The following is a 14,474-nucleotide window of genomic DNA, read 5'->3' as shown; positions in this document are numbered from 1 at the left end:
AAATGACTGCACTCACTCGTTGTCTTAGCGTATAGAGACGCATTCGTAGTGCTGTTAACTTCGTTGCTTTGTATCGCTCAATGCTGATTATAGACAATGTTACCAAACTTAAAGTTTTAAATGAGGAATCCAGAAATATGTTCACATTGCAAAGAATATAGACGACATTGAGACGAAAAGAGTTCTTGAGAATTGAAATGCTTCGAAATAAATAGAATAGGATTACTAGGAGGTCTGATACAGCCATGTTGATGATCAAATTATGTATGTTTGTTTGCCTGGTGTATTTGACAGCGATTAAAATGACCAAGGCATTCCCAAAGACACCAAATCCTGTAACCAACACGATAGTCATCACTTTAACTGTTCGTACGATGTCAGAGTCACTTGTGCACTTGAAATAATCTGAGGTGAAATTGGAAGCATTCATTTCCTTGTCGCAAGTAACTTCACCAGCGTCTTTAGTAAGGTGTTGTTCGTACTGTAGCAAAAGAGAGAAATTCACGTTCACTTGTCAACAGTGTGATTTGAAAATGAAAATGGTTCGATTCGCGATTACTGCGCATTTATACGCTCTGCTGAGAGCCAATCAGATTACAATAATCTCTAGTAATTTCTACATCGATATACCTTAATTCATATCCAGTTATTATGAGTTTTAGATGAATAAATTTAATTTCGTTTTCTCCTTTTTTGGTTTATTTAGGAAACATTTTCATTATATTAGTTTATCATATATTGTATTTCATATCTTATATCATATCTTATAATCAAATTTAAATTGGTTTATCATTGTACATCTAGCTGTGTTAAGACCAGATAGATCATGAAGTTTATAATAATAACACTTTATTGGGTTACTAGATTTACGCGAGTAATTTTCATCAAGGCCACAGTAGTACACTAAATAGAAGCTACTTCTAGATCCTATATCACTGGAAAAATCTATCGATTTGAGATGTTGGAAATATGTTGGAAATAAGTTGGAAGTCTGACTTCCAACCTTTTGGACTGATCCATGGTATGGAAATTTGTTGGAAATATGTTGGAAATATCATGGAAATACGTTGGAAGTTAGTTAGTGATGACGCGTGCATGTTGGAAATATGTTGGAACTTTGTTGGAAATATCTTGGAAGTCAATGCAGTTGGAAATATGTTTTAAGTCGAAACTTTCAACTTATATCCAACATCTCAAATCGATAGATTTTTCCAGTATATAGTGTTTATAGAATGTACCCTATCAAAAGGCATGGACATCTGGGATAAGTATGCCGGTGCTTTAAAGCTTTATACAAATAAAGCAGTATTTTTCTTAGCTTAGTAACAGGCACGTTTATTTCCTGGCTTGCTTTGAGCTTATTCATCGAACAATGACCAAAGATATAACAGTTATTTTCCACAAAACTGAATAAAAGTCTAAAATTACAGCGCGAAAAAAATATTGTGTATTTGCGTTTACCTGATCTGTAGATATTAATGTTGATCTTTACCAATAATGTGATATTCCAAGGTCGACTGTTTTTGTTCTTACAGTGAGAGACTTCTGCAGACCAAATCCGTGTCGTAATGAAGGAACTTGCATCCAGCATGGACCAGATGACTTTGAGTGTGAATGTAAACGAGGCTTCCTCGGAGACAGCTGCGAAGGTAACAAAGAGAATGATGAATGGATGGATGGCATTTCTCTACTTCTAATTCGCTAACGACCACAGCATGATCATTAATCTCGCTATCATGTTTTCCAAGGTGTAGACGCATGCTATCAGAATCCATGTTTGTTCGGGGGGACTTGCATGCAAGCCGAGAATGGCTTCCGGTGTATTTGTGAGGTTGGACAAATAGGTCTTACATGTGAAGGTACAACCATAATAACACAAAACGTAACCTTAGTGGTATTTTTTCCTTAAATTCTACATGTATTAGGCGTCTTGTTAAATATCTTCAAACAGGTATATTCTCATGTATGACTTAAATGTCTTCATAATTAAGGCCGTTCGCGGCCATTGTTCGCGCGCAGCCTTTCAAGGCATGAGTTAAGTGCGCACGCGCACATCGTGATGACGTCGTTCCAACGTTTTGAGGGGCAGCGCAAAATATCAAGAAAACCCATATTCACTTCTTTACTGCAAAATATATCGGAAACCAATTCAATGACCCCCATTTTTCTTTGCTTTAAAATCAAGATAATACCAAAATCTACAAAATATGTAAATCTAAAAAATGGTGATTTCAAGGGAACGATTGACACCAAATTTACGAAAAAAATCCACCTATAAACGAAAATTGAACGCATTTTGACTGCATCGCACGGATTGAAAGTTTTATAAATCCTTATTACTAGCTCTTACTCACATGCTTTATATTCAGAAATGTTTAAAGAAAGTCATTTGATGGACATTAATTTGTTTGATGTTTTTGATTTTTTTCGAAGTGTTTCTTTGATACGAGTTCATAGTAAAGAGCAGTTAGTTTTCATAGTCAAATTATGAAGACTTTATGTTAACTTCAATGAAGAGTAGTATAGTGTAGTGTTTCGAGAACCATGATGGTCATTTCCGGCCAAATGCCGGACCTTGAATTTTCGGAATGTACGTAGTATACTAACAGTATTTCAGTATTTAAAGTCTCTAGTTAACTAGCGATAGGACCGCTATTAGGAATCGGAATTTTTATTAGCAGACAGTATTGAAGTCTTTTTTTTTTCGGCGTAGCAAAACAAATTTAATTAAAGATCGCTTATAACAGGAAAAACCAAAGGCAAATAGCAATTTTTTATGATCTTCTATTGACGGACTACAAAATGAAAATGTTATTCTTTGATTTTTGTTCGTTAGCAAAAGATCCGTGTTTTCCCGACCCGTGTCATAACAGTGGTGTGTGCATGGTGCATCAGGAAGGTAACCACCTTTGTCAGTGTCCTCTTGGATTTGCTGGTCAGCTATGTGAAGGTAAATAAATATTGATCCTTTGGAAATTTGCAGGCAAGGAAAGGGAAGCTTCGACCTAATAATCAGTGACGCCCAGTCTTTGATCATTTTGTATTGGTTAAATTGGTTGAACTTTAAATTGCCCCTAATGCCTAATCACAGACCTTATGTAAGTTGAAGATATATTCATAAAAATGCGAAAATTCAAAAAATTTTCGAAATTGGATGCATTTCTGATTTTTAAATGAGTTTTGAAAACGCGCCTTTTCATATGAGGACCGCGTGTAAGGGGGACTGTTGCGATTACGTCATCGGGGTGATACGTTCCAAATGTGAAAGACTTGCGCATTCTTCCGAGTTGGATTCACTTGTACAATAAGTAAAAGCTCAATATTTCGGCATTTTTTCTTTCTTCAAAATTTTAAAAACAGCACTCTTGACCCACAAAAACGATTGGTGTATCACCCCGATGACGTAAGTCTATACAATTTTTCAGGCTCCTCGAACGCGGTACTGAAATTTCGAGAGTGAGTGGACACGAGAATTTTGCCAACTTTTTTGTGTCGTAAAAAATCAGGAATTCGTTTGAAACGAAAAAAAAAAAATTTGAAAAACGCGTTTATGACAATGTGAGGATTTGTTCTAAATTGGTCTGTAATCAAGCATTAGGAGCACTTTAATTTGCTTGTTATACCGTAAATAATGGGTTCAAGCCTTGACCGAGACTTGGACCGACACTTGAGCGACACCAAATCTTAAATCAATCTGCGTTTGAAGGAGTTCGGCTTTTGCTCTAAAAACTTACAATGGCAATACTGTCTTATTCAAAGACCTCTGCCTCATCGGGGGCCTACAATTTATCGTTGGCGCAATGTCACCCTGCATGTAAACTCCATTGATAATTATCATGATACAAATGGTATTAATAATAAATTGAGCTGATTGAATCAAATTGAGCTGATCCTCGCAGTATATGAAGCAACTTATGCAGCTGCAAATTGAAAGACTCATAAATAAATTGAATGTAAACTATTTTCAGCTCTAGATCCATGTGAACCGAACCCTTGTGATAACAACGGCACGTGTGTTAATGTTGGCAAGTCTTACAAATGTAAATGCACCGAGGGATATGTTGGGAAAAACTGTGAGAGTAAGTAGGCGAACTTGTTCGGTTTTTAACTCTATCAAGGACGCGTGACCTATTAACTGAACTGCAATGAAAACGTCATACAATATCATAATCTTTGAGACAAATCAAGGAGCTCGTAAGAGGAATACAACAGACCTAATTTACTGTTTTCCCATTTCAAACCACGAGTCATTCCCAAGAGTATCATTTCTTTGTTTAACCGTTGACAACTGAAGACACATAAATATGAATACCATTCAAACAAAAAATCTTGTTCTCAAGAGAATGACACGTGGTATGAAAAGGGAAAAACCTTATGCCGTGGTGGACACTTATCCTGTAACTCAAAAGAAACCAACTCCAAAATCCTATACATCCTGCAAACCCAAAATGAGAGCGGAACTCATTGCATTTGCTTATACTTGATGCTTCCAAGTATAATCGTTATAATCTTTTACAATATTTGATACGCCCAATTCAAAACACGTGTTCATTCCCTTGAGTACTGTCTTTATTTTTCAGTTTATCCTTGGATCTTTCATCATCGTTTTTTTATTCTTCTTTCAGTCAAGTCCAAGTGTATTCCCAATCCATGTCATAATGATGGCACTTGTCGTGACATCATCACAACAGGTCGTGGTTACGTCTGCTACTGTAGTATCGCTTACATTGGACCAACTTGTGAAAGTGAGTAACTTGTTTTAGTCAAATCCAACTAGCGCTCTATCATCAATGCTCCGTTCTGATTGGATGAGCTACTACTAGGATATAAGTAATATCCTTCTAGTAGCGAAAAGTGCCGGCGTTGAAAACCAAGAAAATATATTTAACTTTAATTCAAAACTTGTTTGCATCTATATATTCTACCCACCAGTTGGAATTGACTAAAACAATTAGTCCTCTCGTCCTAAAGGCTTATATGAGTTCAAAGACTAAATGTCAAACAGCCAATCCTTTAATTTCGTCTCGTCTGTTTTCATCGTACTTCCAACATAAAGATAAAAATAGATAGGACAGACTTGCTGTTTAATGGTTTTGTATTTTCAAAGTTGCACTGGAATCCTTGTCCTCGGCCATTTTTGATTAATATTTTTATCAAATAAATTTTCAACTGTTCAATTCTTTTTCTTTTTCAAGAGCTGAACCTCTGCCATCCCAACAATCCTTGCAAGAATGGTGGTACATGTAAAACTGACGGGATTAATCTAGGATGCAAGTGCAAGCCGGGATACCTTGGGTCAAATTGCGAACGTAAGCTATGCACCCTTTACGGAGGTTCCAGGTTTTTCCAAATGAGAATGATAATGGATAGATATAGAGCTCAGGAATTGCCCCCACAAGATCCCGCACAACCTAGTTCCGGTTTGCAAGTTATAGATAGGTAGATAGATATGATCTTTATTCATAAAGGTATAAACACTGAATAGTATACAATACTAATAAACTCATGGCCCTAAAACTCGACATCCAACTGCAAAATTAAGGTCAAAATTTTAAAATTTCGAAATAAGTTATGGCTAATTTTTTATTGGTTTAGAGCTCAATTTCTGTTATGGCAACCCTTGCAAGAATGGCGGAACGTGTACTCCCAAACTAGACGGTTTCGAGTGTGATTGCCCTGAGGGGCATTATGGGAAAATATGTGACGGTGAGTAACGTGTAATGACATTTAGAAAAGTCACACTAGCAATAGTTGTGTCTTACAAGAAAAGAGTGCAAATGAAAACTTGGACCGTTGGAGGTCATTTGAAGCTAAGAAGATTATGTATACCATTTCGAGTTCAATCAAAACTGTTAAGAATTAAAAAAGACCTAATCTGTCTAGGAATTATATTTTTCCATTTCAGATCACGTGTCATTCCGCACAATCCAAATATGGAATTGATCATACCATATATGGAGTGAGCTTTCTCTACTCCAACTTCGACACTAACATATAGAGTAAAGCTCGATGTGACAAAATTATTTGCTCGAGGTGTATCCATATTCATGTATATTTTCGTTCGCATCCGTTAAAGAAAGAAATTATACTCTGGAGAATGACATGTGGTATTAAATATAAAAACGGTGGTTTAGTTCTATTTATTAACTGCGAAAATGTGTTCCTCAACTGAGTGTAGGGTTACTTATGATCTTATTTCAGCTCTAAGCAGTCCTTGTTTGCCTTCCCCGTGCAAGAACGAAGGGCTCTGCTCCGAAGTCAAGAACAAGGATGGATATATTTGTATCTGTAAACAAGGGTTCATTGGAAAAACGTGCGACCGTAAGTTACAATTCTCTTCATTAGAAATTGTCATGAAATAATCCACGGACCATCATAGGATTTACAATGGAAAATTTCTTCCTTCCTTCCTTCCTTCCTTCCTTCCTTCCTTCCTTCCTTCCTTCGTTCGTTCGTTCGTTCGTTCGTTCGTTCGTTCGTTCGTTCGTTTAATGTTAGAACTTACTTTTCCAGGTCGCGATAAATGTTCTCCAAATCCATGTCTATACAACGGAACATGTCTTCAGGCCCAGACCCGCCTCGGCTATCACTGCCTGTGTCACAAAGGGTGGCATGGGTACCACTGTGAACGTAAGAGAGAAGTTTGAGTATAATGAATAGCTATTAGAGCTAATTATTTTGTTGTTTTTTTTAGTGATGAAACGTTTCCTGAAAGCTATTCATTTAATAATTATTTTACGAAAAAGATTCCATCCCTTTCAGGCATTGACCGATGTTATCCCAACCCTTGTATGAATGGAGGTTCGTGTTTCAACTCTGAAGATGCTTTCTCTTGTCAATGTGCTGACCAGTATATGGGGAAAAGATGTGGAGGTAGGTTCTTGTCTTTATGTTCTCGTACGTGACGTCACTGCCGCCATGTTGGATGACGTCACAGTCTGATAGTCGCACCACTTTCCCCCTAAGGTTGAATGTTGGCATCGCCCAGAGTCCTTTGCGGGATTAGGGTCGAAGGGAGAGAAAATAAAGGAGAAGCACATGGTTTTTAAAATAGTGTGTCGATCATTGAATCTTTACGAGTTTAAGCCCAACACTCGCTGCGAGAGGGTATGCGCAACAATAGTCTTTGTGTTCTCGTACGTGACGCCATATTGGATAACTTCATGCGTCTTCATATTTCAGTACGTGACGGCACTGCCGTGATATTGGATGACGTAATCCGTTCAAAAACGTCTTATTTTCTCGTTCTCATTTTCGTTTCTTTAATAAATTTTCTTTTTTGTTAATAGTCTATAGTGCGTTTTCACTCAAGCGAGAAGGCGGCCATATTGGTGTATCAACAATAGAAACTTTCTGCACATTTTTTGAATAAGATAGTGTTCAATTCCCCGGGGATATAAAATGCATTGTTTTAGTACACCAACATGGCCGCTGTGACGCCACGTGAAAACGCTCTGTCGGTATCCATATTGTGTGTCTTCTCGTGCGCAAGTATCATGTATATTGTCTATCGTTCAGCACCAACTGAATCTGTCCCATTTTTTCTAAAGTCGACAAGTGCGTCAGGTGTGGTGTTAACGCTAGATGTATCAAAGGAACATGTGAATGTAATCCAGGTTTTATAGGCAACGGGTTTACTTGTACTGGTAAGTATCCAATACTATACTTTAGCAACTACAGTGAAACCTCTATAATACCGACGTCGAAGAAGGAGAAAAGTCATGTCGGGCCGTAATATAGATAATATAGAGTTCAAGTCTATGAATCAAAGAATGTATGGTGCTTTTGCCTGGACTTAAATATCTTCCCTTAATATAGAGGTGTCGGTAATATATAGGTGTCCTTAATATAGGGCTGTCGGTAATATAGAGGTGTTCTTAATATAAAAGTCGGGGCTATGAAACAAAAATGAATAGTGATTTTGCCGGGAACTAAATATTTGTCAGTAATATAGAGGTGTCCGTAATGCAAGGTTTTAATGTAAATAAATATAAATATAAAGGTATTTAGCCGTATTTATACATTATCAAAAGTATTTTCTTTATGAAATGGCTATCAATAGATGTTTTGCAGCCATCTGACAAATACATGGAAGCCATGTCGGCTGTATCAACGTTGTTATACCACCAGCATGGCGGTCAGATGTAACGTGCAAACAATCATGCTGCTCATTAACCATGAAAAATTATGAATGGAATAATATCGATAGAGAAGGGATCAAAACAAGACCGTGTGGCTAGTAGATTGTGATTTTTTTCTATCACTGTACGTGGTATTGTTTCCACTTGTATAATAACCATTGCTTTTATTCAGCATCTGGCGACCCTTGCTTACCGAACCCCTGTGAAAACGGTGGACTATGTACCCCAGGGCATGGCGGGAAGGTGTTCCAGTGCGCATGTCGTCCAGGATTCCAAGGAGAAAAATGCGAAAGTAAGACAAGATACATTCCTTCTAAAGGCATTGTTCTTCCTATTGCTGGGTTTCAATCGACGTCATTTCCTGTCTCTAGCGGAATATTCATCAGCTGAATCATAATAAGCTTTCAATGAGAATTCTTCCTGGTTGACAACACATGGTGGTCAGTGTTTGACCACCATTTGGAGCAGATAAAAAGATTCAGTAATGAGACTATTATCAACTGACTGAAACTCACCAATAACGATTGCCTCATATAAAAATTTTTTAAAGTTTATCTTGTAAAAAGATATTTTTTTAATCTTCTATTTCTAAATTTCATGTTAATGCTAACTGAAATGTTTCAAAAGAAAATCATCTGGAAATGTAAAATAGTAACAACTTTACCTTACCCTCTCGTCCACAGTTGGCTTAAGCGCGTGCAAGTCTCGTCCATGCCTGAACAATGGCGTGTGTGTGGACGCGACTAACAACAATGGTAGTCTCCTGGAGGGAGTTGTCTTGTCTAGTTCAGCAGACTTCAAGTGTGTTTGTCCCAAGGGATACGCTGGAGATACCTGTGATAGTAAGGATATTAATAAGATATTATTATGAATTATTAATTAATCCTTAGTTATTGGCATTAGGATATTCTATTATCCACTAACAAGATCCCTGGGGTGCTGGGTAGGTTGGCTTCCCATAAGAATGGTTATCGTATGAGTGGGAAACATACGGTACTGACTTACAGCACGTACACGGTACGACATGCAGTAACACTGACATGGTTTCCCATAAGAATGGTTCTCGTATGAGTGGGAAACATACGGTACTGACTCACATGCCGCAACATTGAAGTGGCTTCTCATCGTAAGTGCAACTCACTTAAAGCCGTTTCAAATGATGCTAAGTACAGCATGGCTACATAATTGCTACAAATGTACACCCTCTTCATTCCCATCCACGACTGAACCCACATCAGACAACACGCCCACAATCTTGTATTTGATGGGCGCGCTAAGAAGACCTCACTAGTGCTGATTTAATAATTTTAATTTTAGAACTAGTTCTCAAGAATCCCTGCATCGCACACCCTTGTCAAAACGGAGGAACGTGCTATGATGACACTAACAGCCAAGGGATGGAACTGAAGCTAATCAATGCACTAGACTATCGATGCTTTTGTCCTGCGAGCTACAGTGGGAAGAATTGCCAAGGTAGAGAAAAAACACTATATAACGCAAGTTGAGAAATTTGTAGTTACAAATTTTATTTGCTCGAGAAAGAAAAAAAATTACGAATTATTACGCGCTTATTCTGGAATTGCTGGGAATTTTCTGGAAAATTCCTGAAACTTGAAGACGTTTCCCCAGAGCACTGAAACATACCTTTGAAATTCATGCAACACTTTCTCATCAAAGCTTAGAAAATGTTAGAGCGCATGCATTAATGAATGAAATCATTGGGAAAAATTTTTGAGCATATCTTATTCAGCAAAATCTGAAAATATTTCAATTCGCAAAAATATGATCCAGAAAAAGCTACCGAGAGATCAAGATAAAATTGCCTCCTTTATTTAATTGCTTCCGGAGTTCTTTTTATATCTAAATATAGATAAAGCTAAATATATTTATGTTCCTATTTAGTTCCTCAGCCAGCATGTCAGTCCAGCCCTTGTATAAATGGAGGAACATGTATCGACCCTTCTAATACCGCAGATGTAGCATTCAATGCTAATGGGTATAAATGTCTATGCCCTACGGGATATGCAGGCATCGATTGTGAAGGTACGGATAGACATTCAGATTTCAGATTAAAACCCTTGTATAAAATAACTGTTATGAATGTCGCGCTCTGATTGGTCTGGAGCGCGTGCTTTATGCGAGCACATTGCACGCGCGCGCACTTTCCGTTGCGTCATTCCTACCTATTATTGTAATTTGTATTTTATAAAAGAAATAAAAAACTTGCTTGCTGTGCTGTGTGCAGTCATAAAGCACTTGGGGATTGGCAGAACACTCGAGAAGTGTCCAAAAGCACTCCGCTACGCGTCATGCTTCTCCTAACACTTCTCTCGTGTTCTGCCAATTCTCGCATGCTTTATGACTGCACACAGCACGCGCGCGCGTTTTCTATTTCTTCGATTGTCTGAGAACTTGTTTTCTGATAAGCTCTTGATTAGCCATCACTGATATTTTTTCAATGATAAAAATAAATAGCAAATAACAGTGGTTGTACAGAGTGGCTCTTCTAATGAACTCAAATTGAATTTTGAAGATGATATTTTGCGGAGGGAGGAAAAACTGGAAAACCCGAAAAAAAAAACCTCGAAGCACAGGAGAGAGCCAACAAGCAACTCTACTCACACATGACATCGTGTTCGCGAAAAAAACTCGGGTCGCCTTAGCGAGAGGCGAGTGCTTTCATCCCTATGGTATCCGTGCTGACCAATATATAGATTTAGAAGGCGACGCAAACTCGAGACGACGGAGAAAACTTATCCGTTTCGTGCGCACCTGATAATGCGCAGCTGATGGCCTCATTAGGATGGATATAATTTTGGGGGGAAACTTGGGGAATTTTCTTTTCTTTTTTTTTTTTAGCACAAAACCAACGACATACTTTTTTAGAAAGGGAATTATAACGCTAGAAAAATATAGCTATTGACAGAATGGACAATCTTTCTTTCTTGCTATCCCACAGTTATCCTCGTAAGACAAGCCCAGCCAGCCAGAGGTATGTTCGATTCCTATACGTGTTAACTATGCTCTTGGAAATATGCCCCCACCCCACCCCCTCCCCCCTAAACAGCCCCACAATGCACTGCAACGCCAACCCGACCCAGTTTTTTCTTCAACCTCGGAATGGGTAATTTCATAATTTTGCTTTCTTTTCTTTCTGGCAGTAAATGTAGGACAGACGGGTTTACTTAATGCCAATCAGATTGTAAAAGTGCCGAATCCAGGAGCCAATATCGAAGCTTATACTAAACCAGAAGTAGAAGAACCAACGTTAGAAAATGAAGGTACGATAGACCCTATTCGTCTTGGTGCGATGTTTTTTCCTATTCCAGACAACATGACATTCACTTGAGAATAAGATTCTTCGTTATAGCTGCATCTATATTCATTTTGTCTTCTCATATGCAACCGATAGATAAAAAGATTATTCTTAAGAGAATGACACGTAGCAACGTAAATCGTCGCTTTACAGGCAAACAGGAATTTGTGGAGAAAAATCGCAAACTTGTCATAAATGAAAAATAATTTTCTCTGGTAAAAGGGTTGCAAAAAGTAAAGACAATTGTTAAAAAAGAATGAATGCTTTTTACCTTTGTTATCGTAAATGTTGCTGATGTTGCAGCTGCTGTTTCTAATACTGCCTTTTGGTTGTTCCTGTTGTCGTTCCTATTGCTTCTACTTTTGCTGCATGCCGGCATTACTGCATCCAGTTTTACTGAACATTGATAATTAACTCCTATAATAGTCACATTTCTTTCGTCCTCCTCCATCCAGGAGCTACGTACCAATTATCTACAAAAGCCAATGCCCAAGGCAATTCCTTGAGTGGAGGTCCACCGTCATCGTTTCCAAAGCCAGGGAAACTCGTCCAGCCTACAGCTATGGGTCCCCCAACAGCATCTCCATCGTCGTTTACTTCTTCAAATGAAGAATCAAATGAGTTGCCCGACATGGTAGCTAATCCCCCAGAGAACGTACTGACGGAATCGTTCGCCCCGTCTCCGGAGATCTTGATGCCACCGGGTATTCAGCCCCCGGACATCCCGGTTACCAGAGAGATAGTAGCTCAAGCACAAACTCGAAAACCTGCACCAAAAGCGTATAGGTATACTGCTTTGTCACGTGATAGGGGATACGGTACCGTATACCCGTATGTCTATCCGGGAAGTCCTAGTCCAAGTGGCCAAGGAAGAGCATTTTATAATGACCAGCCGTCTTCAGCGGGGTCATCAACCTTGCTCAATCAAAACAGTAATGGATACCAATACAACACAGCCAATGGAAGGGCGTTGCCCTTAGCGACAAACTATGGAGCGTACTATCAACATGGGGCTGGTCAGAGGAGTACTTATAAAAACCCAGGTAAAAAGACGAGAGCTTCAATTTTGAGTTTCTTTAGGTGAGGTAAATGTTGGATACGGACGTACGTTTACTGTGTCATGACCATGGCTAAGCATTTTCTGGTTAAATAAAAGTAATGTAGATCCAATGGACTACTTTGACGATATGGCGGCCATCTTGCCAGGAGGCAAAACAAAACAAAGATGACGTAAAATATATAGAGTTTCGTGTGTTTGTCTTTATTTTATGGGTAAAGGTGATCAATGTGCCGTCTTAATTCATCATTGTTGTATTCTCTTGCGGTGAGCTGTTAATATCAATCGACGTCATTACTGTGACAAAGCTGTAGTTTTCCCCTGGACGCCCCATAATGCCTTGCGATCCAAGATGGCCGCCGTATCGTCCAAATAGACGTCTCAGTTTCATTTTTTCAGCTCCAAACCTTTTGTCCTCTTATTTAAAAATATCCTTTTTTACTAAAAGCGAGTGTTCAATAAATCAGCATGCCATGGTGCGATGCCTTAAAATATCCTTTTTAATCACATGTACTTCTTTTTTCAGTAAGTTACTCAAACAGCTGGGGTGGACAGCCGTACGTTGCATATATAGAAAGTAAAAACAAAGATGAAAGCGATGGACTGCTGTTAGGACGCACCAGAAGAAAAGAAAAAGAACAACAGAGAGAAAAACGAGAGAAACACTACACCCGTCACTCGTCCGACAAAAATCATCATTAAAAAATTCTAAATATTTATCGTAAAAATTTTAAAGAAATTAAAGTATATAGTTTTTGTAAAAAGAAAAAATAAATTAAAAAAAACAAGGGCTCTTGAATTTTTTCTGCATCTTAAAAATAGTAGTATTCTAGAACTGGACATGAGAGGACTTAAGCAGGAGGAAGCTCAAATGGCAGATATCAAGCTCCCCTAAACCTAGCTAAATACAGAAGACCTATATTCTATAGACTCTTTTTCCTCATGTGCAACGTTTGCCCTTTTCAGACCAAGTGTCATTCTCTTGAGTATCATTTCTTTGTTTAACGGTTGCGCACGAGAAGACACATGAATATGGATACAACTCAAATAAGGAATCTTATTCTCAAGACCATGTGTCATTCCCTAGAGTATCATTTCTTTGTTTAACAGTTGCGCACGAAGACACATGAATATGGATACAACTCAAACAAAGAATCTTATTCTCAAGAGAATGACACGTGGTCTGAAATGAGAAAACACGACGCCCAAGCTGAAGAGGTTTATAGTAGACCATTTTCTCAAGTTTGCGTGCGCATCCAAATTTAAGGAGCTTAACGGGCCACGATACCAGAACACGAATATTATTATGCATTGCTATGAAAACATTTTCAATAAGAATTCATCAAATCGATTATTCGATTATTATAAAACTGTCTTCTCAGTTTTACTGAATTTGCGTTTTTCAGTTTTGTGACCCTTCAAGTTGGATGCGCACGCGACCTCGAGAAAACGGTCTGTTCTCAGGAGATTGAAATGCTTTTGTTTTATCCTTTACTTCGAGCATCTTTGACGTCAAATGCAAGGGGATTATTGGTTCCTGTCCAGTGCCTCGTAAATGATATCTATCACTGGTTATAGAGATTAAGGCACCTAGGGTAGGCACCTAGGGTGGGCACCTAGGGTGGGCATCCATGCTTGGGGGTGCTTTAGATGAACTATATCCCTCACCTGAACCGAATAGACTTATTGGGCTTCAAAATACTAAGTGAGTAATGAACATTTTACAAACGCTTTGCATACGTTATAAGAACCAGACTGTTTTAAGAACAATTTTGAAACTAAACATTTAGAAAATCACCTGAATGGTTGTCGGTGTCATTCTTTAGAGTAGATCAGTGGATTTTGATAAAATTTGAACAATATCAGCTATTTCATCGTTGTTGCATGTTGCATGTTGCATGTTGCATGTTGCATGTTGCATGTTGCATGTTGCATGTTGCATGTTGCATGTTGCATGTTG

General features: G+C 38.3%; 1 protein-coding gene across 1 annotated transcript in view; it reads left to right on the top strand.

Annotated features, from left to right (window-relative positions):
* The window catches only part of LOC116299772 (uncharacterized), a 30,056-nt gene extending 16,817 nt beyond the window's left edge, over positions 1–13,239 (top strand). The window contains exons 12-30 of the mRNA XM_031708490.2: positions 1,536–1,649; positions 1,749–1,859; positions 2,837–2,950; positions 3,969–4,079; positions 4,626–4,745; positions 5,196–5,309; positions 5,596–5,706; positions 6,202–6,321; positions 6,514–6,630; positions 6,763–6,873; positions 7,551–7,646; positions 8,314–8,433; positions 8,825–8,983; positions 9,459–9,614; positions 10,044–10,184; positions 11,101–11,133; positions 11,303–11,422; positions 11,913–12,500; positions 13,041–13,239. Of these exons, the coding sequence (XP_031564350.2) occupies positions 1,536–1,649; positions 1,749–1,859; positions 2,837–2,950; positions 3,969–4,079; positions 4,626–4,745; positions 5,196–5,309; positions 5,596–5,706; positions 6,202–6,321; positions 6,514–6,630; positions 6,763–6,873; positions 7,551–7,646; positions 8,314–8,433; positions 8,825–8,983; positions 9,459–9,614; positions 10,044–10,184; positions 11,101–11,133; positions 11,303–11,422; positions 11,913–12,500; positions 13,041–13,216 (2,732 nt within the window). The 3' untranslated portion in view covers positions 13,217–13,239. The remainder of the gene's footprint in view (positions 1–1,535; positions 1,650–1,748; positions 1,860–2,836; positions 2,951–3,968; positions 4,080–4,625; positions 4,746–5,195; positions 5,310–5,595; positions 5,707–6,201; positions 6,322–6,513; positions 6,631–6,762; positions 6,874–7,550; positions 7,647–8,313; positions 8,434–8,824; positions 8,984–9,458; positions 9,615–10,043; positions 10,185–11,100; positions 11,134–11,302; positions 11,423–11,912; positions 12,501–13,040) is intronic.
* The last annotated feature ends 1,235 nt before the right edge of the window (positions 13,240–14,474 follow it).

The sequence above is a fragment of the Actinia tenebrosa genome, unplaced genomic scaffold (genome assembly GCF_029948245.1).
Source record: "Actinia tenebrosa isolate PJP-AT-01 unplaced genomic scaffold, QUT_ActTen_1.0 PGA_scaffold13__45_contigs__length_12533684, whole genome shotgun sequence".
Lineage (NCBI taxonomy): Eukaryota > Metazoa > Cnidaria > Anthozoa > Actiniaria > Actiniidae > Actinia > Actinia tenebrosa.
The sequence above is the reverse complement of the archived record's forward strand: the minus strand, read 5'-3'. Positions and strand labels throughout refer to the sequence as shown.